The 23,558-nt window shown below is 41.4% G+C and overlaps 2 protein-coding genes across 4 annotated transcripts; one reads left to right on the top strand and one right to left on the bottom strand.

The window, feature by feature from the left end:
* Positions 1-317: 317 nt before the first annotated feature.
* fam78ab (family with sequence similarity 78 member Ab) lies at positions 318-16,270 on the bottom strand. 3 transcript variants are annotated; one of them, XM_080510015.1, is made up of 4 exons: positions 16,142-16,270; positions 13,208-13,485; positions 12,042-12,345; positions 318-5,526 (listed from the first exon to the last, which is right to left on the bottom strand). In XM_080510015.1, exons 3-4 carry the CDS (start codon positions 12,302-12,304, stop codon positions 5,001-5,003), a joined length of 789 nt encoding a protein of 262 aa, XP_080366141.1. In that variant the 5' UTR covers positions 12,305-12,345; positions 13,208-13,485; positions 16,142-16,270; the 3' UTR covers positions 318-5,000. The 3 variants fall into 3 exon arrangements, with proteins under 3 accessions (XP_080366141.1, XP_080366142.1, XP_080366140.1); XM_080510016.1 differs by lacking the exon at positions 16,142-16,270 and adding an exon at positions 13,608-13,690; XM_080510014.1 differs by lacking the exons at positions 13,208-13,485; positions 16,142-16,270 and having other exon boundaries at positions 12,042-12,576.
* Positions 15,883-22,906, top strand: LOC308140307 (inactive phospholipid phosphatase 7). The gene is made up of 2 exons (XM_080510013.1): positions 15,883-16,437; positions 21,416-22,906. The coding sequence occupies exons 1-2, from the start codon at positions 15,954-15,956 to the stop codon at positions 21,802-21,804; spliced, it is 873 nt and encodes a 290-aa protein (XP_080366139.1). The 5' UTR covers positions 15,883-15,953; the 3' UTR covers positions 21,805-22,906.
* The last annotated feature ends 652 nt before the right edge of the window (positions 22,907-23,558 follow it).

Genomic DNA, 23,558 nt, shown 5'->3' with positions numbered 1-23,558 from the left:
ATGTAACGGGTCATTGGAAAAGAACATTTGATGTGTAATTACTAGTTAGCGGAATGCAGTGTTGATAAAAGCCTTTAGATATATAACAAAAAAAGCAAACAAATATAGCTGCTGATGATTAAAAAAGTTGCTGACTGAGCGTACTGATTATGTCCAGTCTGCAAACATGGCTATATTTTCAGACATTTAAAAAAAAAAAATGTTTATAGGGCATCTCATTAAATTAAAACAACTGTGTGTGAATATATGTAGATGTGGGTAGAGCTCAAAAGAAAAAGAACGACAACAATATAATATTTGTACATTTTATTCATTCATGAAAAAGAGCTTCTTTTTTTTAATTTTTATTATTCATTTTCCCCTCAGGGGTTGTTTCCCCAGTGTTGTGCATTTTCACAGTTTTAAATATTTGCCAGAACTGACCCATTTTCAAGTATTGGTGGAGAATTCAAAGCTGAACAAACGAAGACATTCTGTTCCATATTTCAGTGTTGTAGTTCCAGAAACAAACAAACCAGACAGAATGGCGCTCGTATCATCATTTGTGCTACATTTGGGGTTTTATTTTTTAAAAACAAACAACAGTTTATAGCTTCTGATGTGAGGAGATGAGAGAGATGACATATGGAATACTAACTTTAGGGTTTGTTTTTTTTCTCCTGATAGAACTAAAAGAGCCAGGGAACAAAGGCAAGTGGTCCTGAGTGTGAATTTGGTTTGAATAATAAAAAAAAAATAAAAAAAAGGACAGAGACTCATTGAGGTTTTATGGAGGGACACATGACTATATAAAGATGAGAAGCAAAGATAGCAGCCCTCAGAAGAACTGTAAAAGTGTGGGTTTAGGAGAGGAGACCTTCCTCTTGGCACAGCCCTGCATGCATGGCGACATTTTGTAATTATGTTAAATCTTGTTGATTTAATTTTTTTTGTTTTAAATAAAACAGCTGAAACTAGTTCTTCATTGCTTTTGTGGTGGTGGTGGGGTTGGGGGGGATTCAGGGTGTCGCAGCAACTGGAAAGAACATTTGGGTGAATTTACCCAGCAACTTTTTTTTTTAAACTCTCGAAAAGATAGTGATTCAAATCACCCTCCCACACTTTGAAAATGTGATTAAAAGCACTAAAGATTGACGACTAAAGGCTTGTTATTAACTGCCAACAGGTTTTTGAATTCACAAGTGCCCTGCTGCATTGTTTTGGCTTTGTCCAATTTTGACACTTATTGCATTTTTTTTTTATTATTATTATTATTTTTTGCTGTCTGTCCAACAAACGAAAATGTTTTGGGTTTTTTTTTTTTTGTTTGTTTTTTCTGTGGCTTAGTTGAGCAAACCTGTAAAAGATCTATAAAGTTTCACATCAATAACACAACCGACAGACAAACAGAAGACCATTAGTGCCTTTAATAGCCGACACGCGCCCACTCAGTGACCTCCATACGTCTGTGTCTCATGTTCTCATTTTGAATACGAAAGTGTTCACTGACAGAAGAGCCGATTATCCCCCCCCCCCCAGTTTATCAATAAACATGTGTGTGTCTGTGCATATGGCTTAATCACATGTGCGTGTGTTCAGACGGTCCACGTGCGGCACTGATAAACAAGTTCACGCTGCCAATGTGACGCTGCTGTGACAATCAGATACCACGCCAGGCCAGGCCTGCGCCTCCCCCCCCGGGGTATTTCTGTGTGTTTGCGAGGGTGAGTTCGCCGTCCACCCCCACCGCTTTAAAACAAGGACACAAACTCTCTCTGCACAACGAGGGAGGAAGTCACAGTAGCAGAAGTGAAACTCCTCATCCTGTTTAAATCCGTTCAGCGGGATTGACCGTACACACACACACACACACACACACACACACACACACACACACACACACACACACACACACCTCGAGTCTTTGCTGCTCTGCATGTCAGCGTTTAATTACATTACGTGTAGTCCAGCCTCGGGTCGGTGTCCTCGCTGACGAGGTGCTCCGTAAGAGTGGCGGATTTCTCCGGCAGCCTTTTAATACAAACCACAAATTGAAATTAACTAACCTCTTGGAAAATGTCAATGTTCTTTGAAGCGTGCATTACTGTCCGAATTGGATGCACTTGCCACCCGATTGGTTGCCGCCTTTGTTTTTGCTTCGCTCGCAGACACCGGCGGCCTGGGTTGGATATTTTGGGGCTGTGACAGTTCCGCTCACACAAAACGCTCCTCGGCCTCCTGGGCTTGGCCGTTTGACCTCACTTAAACCTCGGGCCGCGACTCTACAAAGCCGCCGCGTTGCGCGGCACGGTTCGACCCATCTAGGGCATCAAAGTGTGTCACTTTGGGTCTAATTAGGACGGCAGGCCACCATAGCTCCTCGCTTTTCTTTTTCGTTCGCTCTTTGCCACGGCGCCCTCAGACTTCGTCTTTATCGTGCTCAAACGGGCAAGTCAAGAGTGTCGTCATGTACGAAATTGAAAACGTCACAGTGATTCATCTCATGGCAGAAAAAGCATCTTTGAGCTTTCAGCTTGATTATATAAAATGATCTGCGGAGGTTTCAGCTGGGATCTCGTGCTACTATACTGGCTAACAATCAGATTCAGATATCGGTGAAGGCAAATTGGCCAATATTTATACTCTTGCTATGAGTTGGATGAGAAGACACACTGCTCAAGCAGGATTGCTTCTCATACCTTGTTGTCAGAAAGACAACTAACAAGCCAATTCTAAAAATATTGGACCATTCCTTTTGACTGGTACTACTGTGCGTATTTTTAGACCTGAAGTACATTTGCTGGATGAATGATATTCACAGTCAAAAAAAAACTGCAGCAGCCGCTTAATATTTGTGAATTACAACAGACTTGCATGCAAATTCATTCTTTCCTTAGAGACAGAGCACAATAAACTCTCCTTATATATATATATATTTTATAAAACAAATCTGACTATCTAACTCATATTTTCGGCTTTCCATCGCAAAATATAATAATAAAAAAAACAAAAACCTAGTGCTGAATGCTGGCTGCCTTTTTTTGTTGTTGCTTGTAATGAAAGATTCAGGTTGCCACTGAAGGCCATCTCAAGGATTCACAGTTGAACAGACACCACCTCGCTGAATGTTGATATTCAGCTGGCCGGCGCTGCTTGTTTATTCGTGCATGTGCGCGCGTGTGTGTGTAAGTGTGTGTGTGTGTGTGTGTGTTACACTTGCTGGCGGTGAAATAAAGGAAGACAAGACCCACATTTCTGCAACAAGAGTTACAACTGGCAAAGCAGAGAAGTGGGTCATCTATATGCCAACCGAGCAGTCAGCATCAAGCTCGCATGCTCTCCTGCTCTCCTTTTCAGCCTCGACAGCAGATGAAAAGTCAGAGAAAGAAGACGAGGGGAAGGGCGGAGGGGAGGGGGGTGGGGGGGGGGGGGGGGGGAGTGGGAGGAGAAACACTAGCGGAAGATGAAGATTAGTGGTGATCGAGGAGGAGGGGCGACAAACAGGAAAGTCTGTTAATATAGACGACAGATGTTTGGAGCTTTAATTCTATGAAGAGGAAATGAATGCTACCGTTTCAGCAATAAAATAAATAAATGCGTGAGCTTGTCTTACAAGGGGAGAGGAGACAAAAAGCGGATTGCACAAAGCAGGCTGCTGTTATTATTTCGTGGATATAAAAAAAAAAAAAATTTCCTTAGTCTGTGGCTGCTTAGCAGTAAAACTATCAATTGTTCAACGTGAGCAATGCAAACATGGCAAGAAGGGGCAGAAAAAGAAAGCAATAAAAGGGAGGGAAGTAAAAAGAGGCCCTGAGATGGAGGGATACAGAAAAAAAAAAAGTTGGTTTTGGCGGTTTGGACTCTGCTCCAGCCCATAAACAGATGAAATTGGGTGAAAAGAGGTCAGTGCTTTCGAGTACAGTTTTTGCCCCAGTTGTTATTGCGTGTTCACTTAATTGTGCCATCAGGTTAAGAGTTGTATTTACGTCTTTGTACGTCCATCTGCACAGATGAGTCTGCTCTTGTTGCATAATGCACTTGAAACACAACTCCACTGCTTTGCTCGGTTGTATAACTGTGTCTACCCGCACCTGCCAGGCCATACATCCATTAGGTAAATTCAACACATCATTAAATCCAGAATCAGAGACCCTGGTCCTCCTCTGTGCTGCAGCTCCTTTCCTAAACCCACACACGCACGCACACACACACATACACACACACAAGCACCATCAGTCTGGAAGAAACGGGACAAATGTGACCACGTACTGCATTGCACTTCGTTTAAGGCTAAAAAGTTTGCAGTGGAAAGCAATGTAAACTTAAGGCAGCATGGATTGAATGTCTTGCATGTTCTTAAAAAAAAAAAAAAAGCCAACATCTAAGCATGTCACCCATTGCAAATTGTCATATAAATGACACTACAAATACATTTAACACAAATATATGCACGCTCTTCCAGCCCATAAATAAAAAAAAACAAACAAACAAGCAACACAACTGGTAATCAAACATGGAGTTTGTGCATATCCATGTACGTAGCATGTGCACACACACATGGTTATGTAAATACTTCAACCCACCCTGCATTCACAAAACTTGCGTCACGTGGCTCAAACAGCCAAAATGTAAAATTCAAAAATAAAAACAAAAATAAAAAAAAAAGTCTTTCATTTTCATCATTTAGCACAGTGAGACCCAGTTTGAAGGTAGAATGGTTGCAGTTTGTTGTTTTTTTTTTCACTCCAGTTTTAAAAGTTTGTTCAAGCACCCACCTAAAAGCAACTGCTGGTCTTATGCTCAGTGCTGGTTTTGCGTTTGTCTTCTTTTTTTTTTCTCCTTTTCTTTTATCACGTCTTCTGAAAACATGAGAGGCATAAAGAGGCAAAAACAAGAATAAATATAAAAGGAGTTGGGTAAATGCGGTGGCGGCTGGTGAAGAGCAGGAGTCAAAACAAAGAGAAGAAATAAAAAGTGATACTGTTCAGGTATCCAAGGCCAGTCTGGTCAGTGAAAGCAGGTCAGTATTTGGGCGGGATGACCACCACAGGGTCACCGCTCTTTGGCCGCCACATCAGCACCTGGGCGTCGTTGGCGTTAGGCTTGACCATGGCGTTGGGGGCGATGGCCTCGTTCTTCCCCAGGATCTGGGGCTGCTCCTGGGCCACGGGCTCTTTGAGGACGGCCCTGTGACCCAGCGGCTTCTCGGGGTCCACTTGGACGTGCAGACGCATCCTCCAGCGGATCGTCTGCAGGACGAGCGTCTCCGAGGTGGCCTGATTGATGGCCACCAGCCAGGTGGTAAAGCTCTGGTCACGGCGAATGCTGCTGAGTTGAGGCACGTTGCTGTCACTGACCGGCACACCCCAGGTCACGCTGGGGTAGAAATTGTCGTTCATGCTAACGGTGAATTTGCTGTCCTTCTTGGTGGGACCCACGATGGTGCAGGTCTCCGTGGTGTTGCCGTACCACGGGTAGTTGACCCCGTCCGAGTCGCTGATGGCCTGGATCTTACCGTCACGCAAGTCGGGGAGCTCCCAGCTCGACCTGCGAACGGAAACGAGTCAGAAGATCAAAGATTAGGAAATGTAAAGATTTCTGTGGATGAACGTCACTGCAGTAGTCTTGTTTGGCGAAATACACACAAGTAAACTAAAGTGCAAAGGTTTGCTTTAAACCTCTTTTACAAATGTGGGAAGTTGTGAGTTGTTGTGTAATATTTCTCAACAGTACGAAGCAACTTCTGTGTGTGTGTGTGTGTGTGTGTGTGTATAGTGTCATAGTAACAGAATCACATTAGATCTATAGGAAAGGTCACAAACTATGAATATAAATAATGCAATCACAAAGGAACATTGCGATTGCATTATTTATATTCAGATTTACTGTGAAAATAATGTAACGTATTAAGGTCGATTTATTTTCAGCAATCACATGACATTAATCCACGGTATGTTTTTTTTCTTTCTTTAATTACATGCATGATTTACCAATCTAATGGTGAATAGACATGGACCACATCATTATCAACGCACCACTGTGGCACAAGGTTCAGTAGGAGAAGCAAAAGCAACTGGAGGTATACATGAATGTTCAGTAAGAGGATGAGAATGTGACAGTGAAGTGCAAACTGTGCAGGCAACCGAGCATCATTGTTGCCGAGAACATTCTTGTGTATACTTTCTTTTCACTACAAATCGAGTGGTACGACACAAGTGTATGTTTTTTTTTTCTTGTCAGTGACAGGAAATTTGGCAAAAAGAAAAACGCAAATACAATGCAACATTTACTCACGACTGCAATTCTGTGCATTTTAAAGAAAATTGTCAGGATTAACAAATAATACAAGTCACTTTCAAAAGGAATCTTGGCTGAAAAGACCCTTAAAAATAGGCAGAAGTAAAATTGTGAAAAATGGCTAAAACCAAAAAAAAAAAAAAATGCTTAAAAATCCTGAAATGACTAAAATTTCTAAATAAAAATAAAATGAAAACATGCAAACCTGCTTTAAAAATAGCCAAAACTGTAAAAAAAAAACACTAAAATGTCAAAATGGTCCATAAAAAAAGAATGAAACTGCTACATTCAGGTACAAAAACAGGTCAAATGTAATGAAGTGTTCCCCATCCTGAATTGTAATTGAAATGCAACATAAGATCCAGTTTGTGTACGTGTATCAAAACTATATATAAAACTTTATAAGCTTTAGTGTCATTTTAGAGGTTAAACTTCATGGTGGCTCCACTTAAACTTGATTTGGTGGAAAGTAATTCATATTGATCATTTGGTCATAAAGGTTACAGACCCCTGGTTTGGGGCATAATGAAGCAATCCACAATGATTTATTGTACTATTTTTAGTAATTCGGTACAGAGAGCTCGGAGCCCACCCTAAACTTATCTGTGCCGCTTCAGCCAGGCCTTTAGAGGGCAAAGGAATTCCGTCAAACCGTGACAATTTTGATGTCTCTAGCAATTTCCGTCCAACTGAGATGAAAATCAACCCAAAGAAAAATATATTTGGACACGCACAGCAGGCGACACGAACGACCCGAGCTGCTCTGTCCACCTATCGATTTTCTGCCCACAGCGGGAGAAAGATTACCTCTCGTTCCCTGAAAAACCCAGAATGAGCCGAACAGAGGAGATAACAGTGTGATCACCAGCCACATGACTTACTGCCTTGCTTGGCCTGGCCTCACATTGTGATTTATGAAATCGTCTGGGGGGGGGGGGGGGGGGGGGGGGAATTAGCATGTCAGGCATGATAATAGCGGGCCCCTGTGTGTGTGTGTGTGTGTAGATATATGTGTGCACGCGCACATTTCTGTTCTGAAGGATCACATAATCTCTCAACTCATCTCTCATCGCCAGTTTGCAGCAGCTCTCTACTTTCATGCAGCAAGACAAATGACCTCGCATGTACGAAAGAAGTGGGTTGCTTTGGCACTTTGTTCCGCTGCATGTGCTTTTGTCTGAGCGCGTGCAGGTAAAATGTCAACTCGTCTGATGTGTGACTTTCATCACCACTGAGGGAAGCGTTGCGGGCATGCGGCTCGCTTCCTGTTTGCGTCTTCGCTGCCTGCTTTGTCACAGTCGAGTGGTCTGAGTGCGTCTGACAGAACCTCAGGCAGACTAAAAAAAAAAAAAAGAAGAAGAAGAATTCTTCTATTCTGAAAGCTGAGCAGCCGTCTCGCACTGTGACACCTGAGCACGTCGCTTTCTGGAAATGTTGGGGGCATTTATATGCACACAAGACATTAGGGTATTTTCAGAAACCATTCATTATAGACATAGAGACAGTTTGATCTGACTGTTACACCAGAACACCACATATGGATGATGTATAAAAAAATTGAATGATCAAAATACTTGGTCTGCAAACTCAACAACATATTCACACTTACTTAAGTGAATAGTACTCAGAATAATCTGTTCCATTGATACAACTGAAGCATGATGTGTGAAGCATTCAGATTGTGTTTATTTTTAGATTGAATTGAAACTTTTACCCACCACATTCACAACTATCAGCACAGGTTTGTCAACTCATTTTAGTTGAGTCACATACAGCTATATATACTCAAATGTGCCAAAACGGTAAAAAAAAAAAAAAAAAAACTTTACATAAAAGGAAATAAAGAGCGTGTATTCAAATAAATGCCTCCTGGTGCAAAATATAGTTATAAATTATGTCCATCTGATGATCATATTATCCCTTAGATCTCTTTGAAATCCATTTGATTTTGTGCTGCATCTGAAAATGCCACAAATCACTTGAGGGTTGTTTGGTTTTTACGTAAAAGGTCTCAGATCCATCCTGTCACTTCTCGGGTCACATGATTCATGGAGACTTCAGCAGTACGTTTTTTTGTTTGTTTTGTTTTTTTCCTTTTCACTTCAGAGCTTTGATGCTAATGCTATTCCACTTGCACTAAGGTGGCTCGCTTCCACCACTGCACCACTGACCCGTCAGCCACAGGCATCACTGCCATTTACTTCTGTCCTTCAGGGGTCAAGTCTGGCGATTCGAACTGAAACCATCCAACCCACAGGAGTTACTTTATAGGACAGTAGTACTGAGAAAATGCAGCACTTATGCATTTCCATGAGTGCATGGTGGGCGTAAAGTTTCTAACCAGACAGAACAGATGAGACAAAAGACCTGCGTCAACTCCAAAAGCTACTGTGGATTGGAATATTCTTGCACATATTTCTGTACTATATATTGCTTTTTTTTTTTTTTTCTTTCAAGAGAAGTGTACCTTTGCCACCTCTGAATCTGGGTCACTTAGGTTCATTTGACAGGTCTTTAAAATAAATAAATAAAACAGCTGTAGTGCATGGTTGCAATTTCCTGTTCTGATTAAAAGAACATCAAAGCTCAGCGCAGACATCAGAAGTCCGCCAATAAAAATGGTCATGTATAATGCAATATGTTAAAGCTCTGGACATGTTGAGAGGACATGGCTCAGCAGTAGTTTGTAGTTTCTTCCACTGTGAGTTCAGCTATCTGGGGGGGGGGGGGGTGGTGGTTGTTAACACGTATGAGCGAAAGCAATGTGGAAATGGTTCATTTCCTGTTACTGTAACACACTGCCATGTTCACTTACATGCTGCGAGCAAAAAAGTTTGGAACGTCAACTGTCCGTAAGAAGTGAACAAAAGGTAAACAAACAGGATGCCAATGCAATCCAATGCCAACGCAATCTAATCAATCCGAGCATGATTAAACCTCGCAACGTGGGTCAGTGTGTTGATGGCATTACTGTCTGGCAGAAGAATCATGTGTCCATTTAGCAGTTTTCCCAAATTTAAGTTTCCGCTCCATGTGCTTGTGATTTTATTAACACTCAGACTGTCTGCACTCAGCAAACTGCCTCTCAGCAGAGCCCACAGATGCAAATGGGGAAGGGCTCGCTGAATGTGTACAGAATCCTGAGCACATCGACCAAAGCCAACAGAGAAATCATCCACATTACCATCCTCAGCTGTTCTGTCCAATTACAGCTCGGCGAAGCTCTATTACCATCAAAGAAACTACTTGGTATGAGAATGTGTGCGGCGAGAGCAGCTCCATCTCCCCAATCCAAAAAAGTGACTGCAAGAAATGTGCATGGAAATTAAGGTAGCTTTGATATTTTTGGGGAAATTCTGCTGTCAGCCGCCTTTGTGAAGAGGAGCTATTTAATGCCTTCAGTGGTTTAAGTTGTATAAAATACATCTCTGTATGCATGAGCCCTTGAAGTGGATAGGTCTTTGTAAACACTGCTACAAAAGGTGGCTGGGTGCACCAACAGCCCCACATACAGAGCGGCGCTATTAATAAACATATCAGTTACACTCATGTTGGTTAACTCTCAATTATGGTTGCCGTTCGTCTTTGTAAACTTAACCTCTTTGTGTTTTTGATTTGCTTATATGAATTTTGAGAAAAGTCACACACACACGGCTTTAAGGTGGCGTCTAATATTAAATGTTTATTACCAGCTTGTATAGTAAATTCCCATTGTTTCATTGTGTCTGGAACAAATTGAGTTTTTTGAATGTTTCTGTGTCTTAACATCACAAAAATGTGTCTGCAAGAGGCCTCCGTTGAATAAAAGCATACATTCCTGCTCCTAAGAAAGATACTACTACTATTATTATATATGTAAATGAAAATTCAGTTCATAGCATGAAAAAGTAAGTGGGGGATTTTTCTTTTCAAACTTTTTCCAAAACACTTTTTTTCCACACAAACATGCAGACCCACACAGGGGTGGAGGTGTTGTTGGGGAGGGGACGGCGTCTCTAATCTTCGTTGTGCAGGACTCAAACATCCTCTGCTTCAGTGTGTACAAGATACTCAGAGATCAGCTTGTGGCCATCCACCACATATCGTGACAGGATATGAACATGACATGTCTCTAGCTCCTACTAAAAATAAACGGTTAAAGTTAATGAGCGAAAGACGTGCGCACCTATGTGTTTGTTTAGTCGATGGCCTGCTGATGTAAAACCATGGTACAAACGAGAGGAGCCATTTGAAAGGTCACACCAATTATTTCCCGTCACACTGTCCCACTCTCACATCTGTCAGCTTTTCAAGTACATCGTAGCCTGCAGGAATCCAGTCGCACGTCCACATACTGTCGACAGCTGAGCTCCTGACTGAATACTAAAGCGCTTTGACAGACAAGTCCATTTAAATGCATTTTCGACAACACATATTTTCCACTTGTGATGATTTCTATGTAAAATTCTGACTGTACGATTTCAGACTGAGCAACCAAGATCTGCCCAAAGACAGATTTCACTACTGTGGAGTAAATGTCTTTAAAGGCTAATTTTAGAATGAGTCAAGAGTCAAGAGACAAAAAAAAAAAAGGGGGAACTATGACACTCTTACAACACAAGCCATGTTTCATACTAAAATCAAGGTTCTGCTTTCACAACTGGCATTAACAGGGTCTGCTTAAAGAGAAAGACATCAAATTAAAATGCAAGGAACCGACATTTGCAACCTTTTCAAAGCTTTTTTGTTGTTGTACTTTTGGAAACAAAAATTATTCCACTGAAGTCTCTGAAGTGGTTTGATGTTTAAATCAGCTTTGTATTAAATGTATGTCTCAACACTTTCCAAAGTCATGCATTGCCTGTTTAATCATGTCCACTGGAGTGTGCAACTTGTTGGGTTTTTTTTTTTGGGGGGGGGGCAATCTTTAAAACATTATCATTTTCAAAACAAAAATAAAAATAAAACTACAGCAAATTCTGCTGCCTGTGTTTGTCATATATGAGAAAGAAATCTATGGAGTGTTCAAATTCTGGCCTGTGGGCCAGTGACAACCCACAAAGCATTTTTTGTGACTACCGAACAGTTTACCTATAAGCAAATTGTCTTTCCGAACCCAGAAAAGGCTTTGTGTGTGTGTGTGTGTGTGTGTGTGTGTGTGTGTGTGTGTGTGTGTGTGTGTGTGTGTGTGTGTGTGTGTGTGTGTGTGTGTGTGTGTGTGTGTGTGCGTGCGTGCTTCAAGTCTGGTTTCCTCCCACAATACAAAACCTTGTGATTGAGGCTAAACTGGCAACTCTGTTAGTGCGACTGTGAATGTGTGTCTCTCTGCGTTTGCTCTAGGACGAACTGGTGACCTGTCCAGGGTGTACCCTGCTTTCCCACAATGGCCCCAGTGCCCTGTGAACCGGTGCAGCACAAGGGATGCTGCAAGGATGAATTTACCTATTGACACTGCGAGGTTCAATACACTAGAGGTAGGCTAAAGGAACATTCACTCTGCAAGTGATCCATCCTTCCTATACATCCTAGACATTCCTTCAGACATCAGCTTGAGATTTTTCATCATTTTAATGATAATAAGATTGGATTATGTTCTATTTCTATTTGTGTTGAATTAAATAGTTGTGTTGTGACTGACAGGAATGGCATAGGCCTCCATAATAAACACAAAGTAATAGAGACAGTTGGAGTCGCACCCATCAGAGCTCAGGTTCAATAAGGCCCAACAATTACGCACCACCTGAGCCTCATAAGAGGAATAAACTCAATCCATGACGGATACTTACATCCCTTTGTCCCCATACGTGTTGAAGAACTCCATGTGGTTACACGCTTGGATCCAGCCGATGGTCCACGTCTCCTTGGCTGCTACTGGCGGCACGAGGACGCGAGCATTGGCTCGGAAATGCGGCGTCCTGTAGCGCAGGACCACGCTGGACGCCTCGTCGATGCTGGTGGGGTTGGAGTCAATAGATGTGTTCAGCTCCAGGATGATGATGCTGTCTCGGAAACTCTTGGGCTTACACCTGATACTCTGGATGCAGCCCATTGCATTAAATAGCAACACAATCCGCAACAACGTCCAGAGGTCTGGAGGAGAGGAAAGACGCATGGAAACAGCAAGAGAATCACCACAGTTGGAAGAAGTTTTGCCCTTCTCCCAAATAATAGTTTACCAGATCAGAAAAGTGTGGTTTTTTTATATAGCAGACTGACTCATAAAAAGCCATGCATCGTTGATCCAAAACTAATGCCACAAAAAGTGAAGAAGACAGGCTGAGGAAATCTTGCTGGACGCATGCTTTCCGGTGCGTGAAAGCAACTTCACCCAAAGCTGCACAGACACAAGAACTGTCCTTATCCGTGCACTGATGTTTTCATGCCAGTCATGTCAAAAGGCATTGCCTTTTAAATATGCCACGTTGCAAGAAAAAGGGACCAAAAAGTTAAAAAAAAAAAATCAAATCAAAAAATGGCCTTTTGGCAACATGCATCCACTGCACATGTGCACATGAGAGGTTTAGTTTAATTGTGCGCTAAATAATTAACAAAACCATCTCATGTTTCAGCTTGGCGTCTGATTCTCTTCTGTAACGTTGTTTATGTCATCAAAAGATAATCCATTGACAATAAACTCTATGTCCAGCTGATGACGAAAAAAAATAAACACATAAAAAATGTGTTTGATGAGAAGAGCAGATGAGGAATCTAAACTCAGACTTGATTTAAATTGCTTTGTTTCCAAGGAATTAAAAAAAAAAAAAAAGATGTAATTTAATGATTTCACAGCTTTGCAGGCTGCTGGACGTTTTTTTTTTTTTTTTTTCTACATTTAGCCTCCGGATTAAAGGCTCGTGCAGTGCAATCACTCCAATGCTACTCTATTTATAGGCGACAAAAACATGCACACCAAAAAAAAAAACCAACAAAAAAAAACAACAAAGTAGTCTACCTATAAAATCATTTAGTGGAAAGTCTCCAGAGTCTTCAGCGGAGGTGGGGGGATCGTGGAGAAATTCAGGTTGAACGCAGTTCTCCGGTCACGGAGGTAATTCCGTTATCTCCTCCCGTTATTTCACCCGCTGGTTGCAGCTGCAATTTACTTCACCGTCCCATGGGAGAGGTGGCCGGTCCGGGAGCACTGAAACGCGGTCGACTTTGACACGGAGCTCCGCAACATCCAGAGGACACCGCCGGGTCAACTTTTGCTCCCATTTCACCGGATCCATTCTTGAACGTTAACAAAAAATAAATAAATACATTGACCAGAAAAAATATCTATCTATATATACAAATATATACATTTAGAATGAATAACGCCTCGGATGGGAGCAATGCCAGCTGTCACATACTTCGACCGAGCTGACAGTTGCAATCCTCCCCGTCAGAGGGGACGCAGTTCAGCCTAAATTCCTCCACAAGCTGTCATTTCTCCGAGCTCGTCCCATCGCAGCCGCGGCAGGTTCACCCCGCCACGCACGGTCTGTCCGAGCCGCCTGGGAAGCGGCTTTATAAGGACATCTGGGACGTCACTTCCGCCCTCAACCGCGGGCATGCTGGGAAATGTAGTGCGTGCAATGAGTGTCTGAAAATGCATTAGAAATATGGCAGTACGTTTTCTTGTTTTTTCGTCTGGTGAAGATTTAAAATAGCCGAAGTGGTTTATGCAAACATGTATGTTTTTATCACAGCAAAATGTTTTGAATGGCATTGTTGTGTGCCACATTTTGTTCACTGATGTAATCATTTTTCTAAAATAGGAACCAAAATGTGACTGATTTAGCACATTCGAGCTTGATGTAAACATAACTTCTAATAAATTTAATGGAAATCATTAAACATTTCTCAGTGATTTATATTAATGTATAATCCAATTATCATTTCCTATTCTTTTATAATCTGCTATTTTGCACATCATCTACAATTGTTGTCACACGGAAGCTTATTTTATTATTTTGTTGCAACATCACAACCACACAGGATAATTAGAATGACAGTTTTTCACAACATAGAAATCCACGAAATCTCCACTTTGGAGAGAATTTACATGGTAAAATTGTATCCATTATTTTTGCACCCAATATCAAAATTAATCCTTTGTGTTTTGGAGGCGCTGTGGAAGTAAAGAGGCAAATCATTTTCAGGTATTTTGGAGTTGCCCTGCTGTGACTCCATTTTGGCTGAGCATACTTCAAATCCTGGAGACTTTGTTTTCAACAAAAATAACTTTAAGTATCAATTTGTTCTATTTGGTTGATTTGGATCCTGGAATGGAGGAACAAAGATAAATACTTTAAATACTTGCTAAGACTATTACTGGTGGCCTGTAAAACGTCCTTAACCAAGAAGGGGCTGAAGGGGGAGGCACCCAGTGGAGATTGATATTGTGCACAATATCTTTGTGATGGAAATAATGACTTTTCATCTATGATGACAAGAGAAGGTATTTATTGAAAATATGCAGAAAATGATCGCATATGTCTCTTCCTCCAGACCGGACTTCAGTTAAACTTTGTTTGGTCTTTTGTTATCACTTTAATTCATTTACTTTACTGTTTACACTATTTCTTGTGCTAATTTTCACAACTGGGGGTGTTTCCCAGTCTCTTTATGTATTTGTTTTCTCCCTGATGTTCATTATTTGTTTATTTCTATATAAAACTAATAGAGCAAACAACAACAACAAAATAAATAAAAAAACAACCTTTTAAGATTTTTTTTAGGTTTCCCTGTGCAAAATTGAAAGGAAATAATTATTTTGGAAGAAGACATCTTCCTTAACAACTCCCCTGTTCCTGCTGCGACAGACACGTTGAGAAGTGGGCTGAAGCATTGCTGTTTCCTCAACAATAAACAAGTGCTTTTATTGATTTTGTGACTGTGTTTGTACGCTTTAAAGTGGGTGGTCGCTTCGCTCTGTGGGTCAGCGTGAACGTTCCACTCGTCCGTCCACCCGCAGCTGTCCGTTTAAGCACCATGGAGAACTCCGCTCCTCCGCACGGCGCACCGCTGCAGCTGAATCCCACGTTGTGCGTAAACTACGTCAGATCCGAACGGGAGCGTCAGATGCTGCGCAGGCAGGGCTGCCTACTCCCAACCCATTGTTGTCGGTTTGTGCTTGCTGATAACTTTCTCAGATTCTCCCTGCTATGGGTTTATAATAGGGTACACCTCTTCGCTCGCGCGCTCTCTAGATATCAGACGTTTAGGTGAAGCTGCGGGGGCTTTTCAGTGATGTTGTGCGGTTTGCGTTCATCCTTCGTTTGGTAAGATAACAACACGCGCCTTGCGTATTTCATGCGCATTTTTCCACTGACATTGTTTTTACGCGCTGTTTTGGACGCGGTGGGGCACCTGTTCGCCGTGCGGATGTGCCATTCTGTGGCGTAACGAAAGGCGCACGTTGTTATTTTATCTCCATGCTGTAGATCGGGTTTCTCTGGATTGGCCGAGGCCAGTGCCATTCAATACACTCCTTCTGGCTGCACGCTATAAACAGCATGGCCACCGCAGATTCCAGAGGGTCTAAATATATCTAATAAGGTCACAGGAGGGGGGGGGGAGGACTGGTTTAGAAAGGGTGGGGGGGTTTATCCTGGGACGTTTCACTGTCGTGGCGGACTGGCACCAATTGAATTACCCGGAGATTGACAATTGCTTATTGTGCCCACCGGAGGAGAACTTAGCCTCGTCCAATTATGCCCTCAACTTCCAACGTCAGATCCAGGACGCGGGACAGAAACAACAGCGTCCTGAGCAGACCCGAGTTCATGTCCCTGAACCACCAGCCCCTGCGCGGCGCCGCCGGCCCCTCGGAGAGCCGCGCCGGCTCCAGGCGAGGGGGTCAGCTCAAGCAGCAAAGCAGCCAGCAGGGCGAGGAACCTACCGACACTGGCAGCAAGGACCGGAGGGAGTCCACCAGGATGCCGGAGGAGGACTGCATGCTGCTCAACCCTTCCTTCAAGGGGATCGCCATGAACTCCCTCCTCGCCATTGACATCTGTCTGTCCAAGCGCATGGGGGTGTGCGCCTACACGTCCTCCCCCTGGGGAGGCTGCCGCTCCATGGTCGCCCTGCTGGCGCTCACGGGGCACGGCATCACGTGGATCATTGGCACGATCGTGTGTCTCACACGGAGTAACACTCTGGCTGGACAAGAGGTCCTAGTGAACCTGCTGCTTGGTAAATGCCACGACACACTCAACTACAAGCTCTCCAAAGCATCAGCTGCAGAACCAAAAAGCACAAGCGCACCATGCATGAGTCCTGACATGCTCCCAACAGTGTTCTTCCAAATCAGGGGTGTAGATCCATGTAACACAATTTGACCCTGAGTTGGCAAGACCTTTAGCATATTGGACTACTCACTTTAGTTATTGCATAATTGAATTAAAAATAGTCTCCATGTGTGCAGTTCAACTGTTGTGTTATTTTTAACAATAACGTGTAAAATATTAGGAAAGTTCCAAAAATCAAGTTGTTGATTTTTGTCACTTTGCACCCTTGACCATGCATGTGTTTAAACTTTCGATCTCTTTGTATGTGTTTAATACTACTAATTAAGGTAGCTATCTTCCACTACAGAAAAACCGATGCACCAGCTTGGGTCTCGGAGTTTATATATATATATATATATATATATATATATATATATATATATATATATATATATATATATATATATATATATATAGCATGCTGTGGCCCCTGGGTCACATGTTTAACACTTTTGTGCTAAATGAAACTCATGCACAACCACATTATGTGTTTACACCTTTTTTCCCCATCTAGTAAAAGCAAATAAATCCATGTACACATTACGTGATTACATCTTTTTTCCCATCTTCTAAAAGCAAATAAGTGCACAAATAAGTGCATGCACTAGCGGCATCTAAAAGTATAAAGCAGTAGAGCAAAGTCAACATCACCATTTAAATGCATTTTTCCTGCTGTGTATTAATTGTGTATTTGCAAAGGTACTGTAATTGCACATACACACAAATATCTGCAGTCTCCCCAAGTACACAGATTATCTTCCTAAAGCAATACAAATCTTTTGGCTGTAGCTACAGTGGACTCTCTGTGGAAGCCAGTAAATCTCAGGATTTAGGACACTGCTGTATTGTGATTAGAACATTGTTTGGCCTCAAAATACTTGTTCATTATTTGTTGGTTCTGGATCATTTCAGGGTGTGTGCGTGGAGGGGTGGCAATGTTAAATGCTGGCTGAAAATAGTGTTTTGTTTTGATCCATCAACAAAGTAATCAGGCTTGGCTGCTCTATCAGGGTCAGTTTAGTCCACTTAACTGTTGAAACCTTGTGAAGGGAAGTACTGCGAAAGTAGTCTTTATGTTCCACGGCGACTGGGAGACTTTTATTATGCCAGAACTAATCTGCAGAAGATAATCACTTTCTTCCCTTTGTTGATGGTGGTGTGCTCTGGTTTGACATAAATACTCACTTTGTAGTAAAAAAAAAAAAACAAGTTGTTTTTAAGTTAGTAAATAGTGTTCTATTTATTGTCTTTCTCCCTAGGTTGTTTTTTGCCAGCTTTTTACAAGCATCCCTTCAGTGTTGAGATTTTCATTGTGTTAAAGACCATATTTAAAATGATCTTTTTCAGAAAAGTGTGGAGAAACAGTACAGTTGAATGACACATGAGTGCTTGAGTGCACTCCCATCAATACTGTGGAAGAGACCTGCCGGGAGAGTGACGGCAACAAACAGACATGATTAGGCCATGCTCACACAGCTGCTGTCTGTAATTAATTTTTCATTGTGCATGCTGGAACAGATAGCTCGGCATTGTGTTTGAAGGGCTCACCTGTTGGCAGCTGTCTATTTTCTATTAGAGACATTTTTTTTAAAAGATGTGTCGCATCTCAGCTTGTGTCTTAGAAATGCTTGCTGGAGAATTAATAAAAATGTTACAAATCAATTCTCCTGTTATACAAATGCAAAATATTTGGGATTGTTTGTGTTTTAGAGCAGCACTGTAGCACAGGAATAATATGCACGTGTGTTCGGCCATCATATTTTTTGAACAATGGATTATTGATTGCAGTGAGCGACAGCTTTTGAGCCTTTTTGGAACCGAAACTCACAAGAGCCATAACATAAGTCATGGTGCCATTATTCCTTTATCTTTGCTCACCATTTTGAGCAAACAATACGTATTGTTGGTTTCTCCTACAATATAAGGTGAGCCAGGTTCTGCATGATGCTGTGGTGGTTGGCACACTCTGTATATCCCTTGTTTGAAGCTAAGTGTGAGGGGATTATAGTCATTTCCTATTTGTTCATGGATTCTTTCCTAGTCTAAAAAACATGCATTTAATGTGCATTAGTGATCATAAATTGCCCGTAGGTGTTAAATGTGACTGTCTGTCTGTGTGTTTACCATTTGATGGACTTCACCTATAATCAGCTCGGATGAACTCCCTTTCCTGTGAGCCGAAGTGTGATGGAGCAGTGAAGACGAACAGATAGAAGAATGGATGGATAAGTTGAGCTTGAACAATTATCCTCCTGCACACATTGCTCCTTTTGGAACTTGAGTTTCCATTATCAATAGAGTGGGTTTCCTTCAAGCAGAATATTAGTGGCTGATTACTGACTGACTGTGCGACTTCAAATGCGACTGTCCTGACTTCACTCGTGTCCGTCTGTCTTGGCACTTTCAAATGCACAAGAAACTGCAGCCTGCAGTGGAAAACACCCTCCGCGAGTATTGCACTCAGTATAAGATTATGATAATACAACTGAGATCTGTGCAAGACAGATTGCACCCTAATTCTCCCCAGATGTTCCCACATATTTCCCTCTGATGACATAGAACAAACCCACCAGGACAAACTGAGTCATCATTGTTGGTCTGGTCGGCTGAAGGGCATCACAAACAGACTTGTGCTTACAGCTGATAATACGATGCGTCACTGCTTGGCTCACCTTCTGCCCCAGTACGTTGGAGAGAAATGTGCACTGCCAGAGGGCAACATGGAGCCCTGCATAAAAAAAAATAAACAAAAAATACCCAACTGTCCTCAGTCCCCTTTCACATGATCCGTTTTTACTTTTTATGAGCCTGCTTTGCCCTCCTTGAGCTTCTATTAGAACTCGCATTGTTTTCCCATCGCACATGGAAGTGACATGTCACCAGCCTCCCTTTAAGCAACTGGGATTGAAGGTAAAATAATGGCCCCGCTTGGACTGCGCGTGGGCGAGTAGAATAAGAAGTAGGGTGGCGTAACCAATATGTCAGACAACTGACAGCACGGGCTTGGTTGAATGTGTTTGTGATGATGGGACACTGGAAGCAGTGTTAAAGATAGTGGAGATATTTTTGGAAGTTCTGTGGAGTTAAAAAAAAAAAAAAAAGGGACCTACAAATTTGTGGTATGCGGACTCGGAACAAATGCAGTTCAACATTGTAAGCTTACTGGTTATATCTGTCACCAGGGTGTCTGTTTACTAATTTCCTCCAGTTGGTCACTGCTTTACACAAAGGCACATCACGATACATTTTTTTTAAAATCCTCACAAAATGTAAAATGATTGTTGGATACAATTATGAAACATAATTGTTGTGAAAATTACTTTATTCATAAAGCACATTTAAGACGCTGCAGTGCTATAGTGAATAAATAAGATGTAAAGGTTCACAGATCACACAGTTACATACAATTGATTAAAGATACAGGGAATACAATAAAACCAATACATTTAAAAATATATTAAAAGGGATAAAAACATAGGTCATATAAGACATTAAAAGAGGAATAAAAATGATATAGAATAAATAGTCAACAGCTCACATGGTGTTGAAGGCCACGGAGAAAAGGTGGGCTTTTAGGTGTGTTTTAAAAACTGAGAGACGGATCCGGTCTGTTTGACAGGAGCAAGTTTTTCCACAGCGTAAAAACAATGATTGTAAAGACACGGTTTGTGTCGTCTGAAATAACATTAAGAAGTGTGATCAACACCAGTCTTTTACGGTCCACACTACCTTCATAAGCTTTTTAAACCAGGCTAAGCTATTTAATCCAAGTTGCAGCTTAATAGTAGTAATGAAAATATCAGGGGTGGTTTAACATTTATAATAATTCATTCATTTTCCATGGGAGGTTGGAGCTGTACCGAGCCGACTATGATTATCTGTCCTATGACATCCGGGACAGATAATAAGTCCATAACATGGCAAACACAGAGAGACAGACCTGGGTCATTTTATAGACACTCAGATCAGAGCACTTAGAGAAAATCCACACATGCTAAGGGAACATGCAAACTAAACAAGGAAAGGCCACCGAACCCAGAATGAAACAAAGGGTATTTTTCACCTCTTCAGAATTTCACAGTTTCTTATTGATGGGTATTAAAAGTGTTATTCGCAGATAAAAAGATATTGTTCTGGAGGTAGACAGATTTAGAGTGTGGCCAGCTGAAAAGCCATGCAGTCATTCTCTGTATTTTATAATAAAATGAACAGGATTATTGATTATGTTTTCAATTGGAATAACAGGTTGACCCCTCAAATTTTCAGTAAAATCTTTTTGTATTGCTCGCAGTTTAATCCACGTCTGGTTCCTGGTATGTTATTTACTTTCATATTAAGTGTCAAGTTACAGAACTTTCTGCTTTCTCACAAAAAACAATCTTTTGTTTTCCTTTCTACTGTTAAGCTCTGTTAATGGTCTTATCAATCATCTCTTTCATCTGAGGTGTATATGAGGTAATTTTACAGTAAACATTTTCACTGCAGAATGAATGCCCATTCTTTCATACAGGTACAACTTACTAACAATACTGGTTCAATTCTGTGCGTACCATTTTAGATTAATATTTTTAGCTTTAGTTGTGCATTTTAATGTATCATATACACAGTACACAATAAATCTTCTGGCAAATGTTGTGTTTTGGCCTGGAGTTACACAGTATGGGAAAGAGCTTCCAGAGCTCCAGCCTTTCATTATTAAGTGTTTCGTGTCGCCGTTGAGCTCCAATAAATACAAATGCTTTTGATTGAAAGTGTCAGATTTTAGTTATATAGTCGACAACTGTCAACATTGTTGCAAGAAATTCAGCTCTGAGAATGTGTTTAAAAAGGCACGTCATCCTCAATTCACTCTGTCTGGACTTTCTTATCCTCTTTTGTGATAGCCCTCATCCTTGATGTCTTGACTGTGGCCGGAGTGCAGAGGCTGGTGAAGCGTAAAGGACCGTGGGAGATGACGCCAGGCTTCCTGGACTGTGTCGCCATGGACATCTACTCCTTCCCCGCTGCTCACGCCAGCCGGGCCGCCATGGTCTCCAAGTTCCTGCTGTCCCACCTGGTCCTGGCTGTGCCGCTTCGCATCCTGCTGGTGCTGTGGGCCTTCCTGGTGGGCATGTCTCGGGTGCTCCTGGGAAAACACCACCTAACAGACATGGTGTGCGGCTTCGCTCTGGGCTTGCTCCACTTCAGCCTGATGGAGTCGGTGTGGCTCTCGTCAAGCACCTGTCAGACTCTGATTTCCATAAGCACGTTCAGCTGGAGCCCCTTTTTCTGAGCTTTAGATGCGAGGCAATGCTTGCACCCACACGGGGCTTATTTGATACTCTGACCTTGCATATCAAGGACTTAAGGAGGTCTAGTGAAGTTATTTTTGCAAGTGTCACAAGTTTCTACTGCAGGCTGGGAACGGACGAGCACTAATACATGGATGCAATTGATAACCTGCATGCAACACTCAAAACCGGCAGGTAACAAGAGCTTATGAAACTTTATGAACGTTTCATCGATGTCACAGGACTTGTTTGCTTTTATTTTAAGTTACAACAGCTAATAATAGAGGCTGAAATATCAGCAAATGTCATTGCAGGTGTAGATGACAGACCGAGGTTTTAGAAACCTACACCTATAATCTCTTTTGACGACTTTTACGTTTTTATAAACATTTTCTTTTGTAATTTTTTTTCTCTTCATTTACTTTGCGAGTAGTTATATTTTAAAACCAGGTTGATAACGGAATAGATTTTCATGTGAAGCAGTAGTAAAAGATATTAAATTATTGCAGTTTCGATACCCCACCTTGTTCCTAATTGGCATGAATTATATAATTGTGAATTTATAATGACATTTACCTTCCTTCAGTATGTCTATGACAACTTATTCCCAATTCAGCTTAGTAATGTGCCACTAATGTCACCCTTGCACTGAATATATCTTACAGATTCTGGCATATTTTACTTTAATGTGCCATTTGTGATTTAATGAGTTTCAATTTACTTTTTATGGCTAAGAGCTGTTTTCAGCTTTGTCATTCGAGCCTTTTTTATATCTTCACATTAGCCTAACAAATGTTTACGGTTTGTTAGTGATTCCCTGACCCACTAAACTACTGAAGCAAGTATGTGTGTGTACACATTGGCAAGCACACTGAGTAAATCTGTTTGATTGCATTTGTGTTGAGTAAATTATGCTTTTATTCTGCCTTTGTTTTATTCTGGATATTTGAGAGAAAGCTGCAGGTGGTGTGGTTTTGTGAGTTTTTTTTGTGCCAAAATATGTTTTCGTGCACTAGTTTGGTTAAAGACGGTAGAGTGTACACTACCTTACTTGTTCTGTACAGGGATGTTTTTACTCTGTTTTCTCATCTCATTATTAAAATGGTTGCCTTTGTGATTTTGCATTTTATATGTGACATAAAGATGTCAGTAACCATCCAAACTGTTTTTGTATTTCTTCTTTGAGCGTTGGGGGACTTTTTTTTTTTTTTTTATTACTGTTCATCATCTAAAGGGTAAGATAATGGAATTATTTAGCTTGAAAATGTGAGCTGGGCTGTGTTTCAAGTGGGTAAAATATCATTTCACAGGTTCATTTCGTAAAAGAATTGTACCCCTTTTGATAAAAGGTTACTTTGTAGATGTCCATGGATACCCAGAATTTGTTTAAAACAACAAAAAAAAGTATTGGTTTTATTTAACATTTTACGTGATTCCAAGAAATACATTTGTAATAGTATCACTCGTTTGAATCAGAATGACAGCGATTTCAAAAAGCTCTGTGCAGCATAAAGCAGGAGCGGTTGGCTTTTACCAGACAATATGTTTCCGTCTCAATCTCAATATTAATTTTATGCCCAGCTGGCAATGGAAATTGTGTTCCAGACCGCGAGCACAAATGAGGTACTGCAACCTCATGTGTGTTTCAGAGGTTTCAACACTGTTTGTGTCACACATCTGTTACCACATTCAGTCTGACAGGAAACGTATTCGATGTTGTGTGCCTGACAAAGTCCCAAAAGCAGGAACAGAAACT

The sequence above is a fragment of the Blennius ocellaris genome (assembly GCF_963422515.1).
Source record: "Blennius ocellaris genome assembly, chromosome: 15".
In the NCBI taxonomy this organism is placed as follows: domain Eukaryota; kingdom Metazoa; phylum Chordata; class Actinopteri; order Blenniiformes; family Blenniidae; genus Blennius; species Blennius ocellaris.
This window is presented reverse-complemented; position numbering and strand designations above follow the sequence as displayed.

Coding starts and splice junctions, on each gene's coding strand:
- fam78ab (XM_080510014.1), bottom strand. CDS start 12,367: ATGCGTCTTTCCTCTCCTCCAGACCTCTGGACGTTGTTGCGGATTGTG. Junction 5,527..12,041: donor ACGTATGGGGACAAAGGGAT/GTAAGTATCCGT, acceptor TTCCGTTCGCAG/GTCGAGCTGGGAGCTCCCCG.
- LOC308140307 (XM_080510013.1), top strand. CDS start 15,954: ATGCCCTCAACTTCCAACGTCAGATCCAGGACGCGGGACAGAAACAAC. Junction 16,438..21,415: donor CCTAGTGAACCTGCTGCTTG/GTAAATGCCACG, acceptor CTTTTGTGATAG/CCCTCATCCTTGATGTCTTG.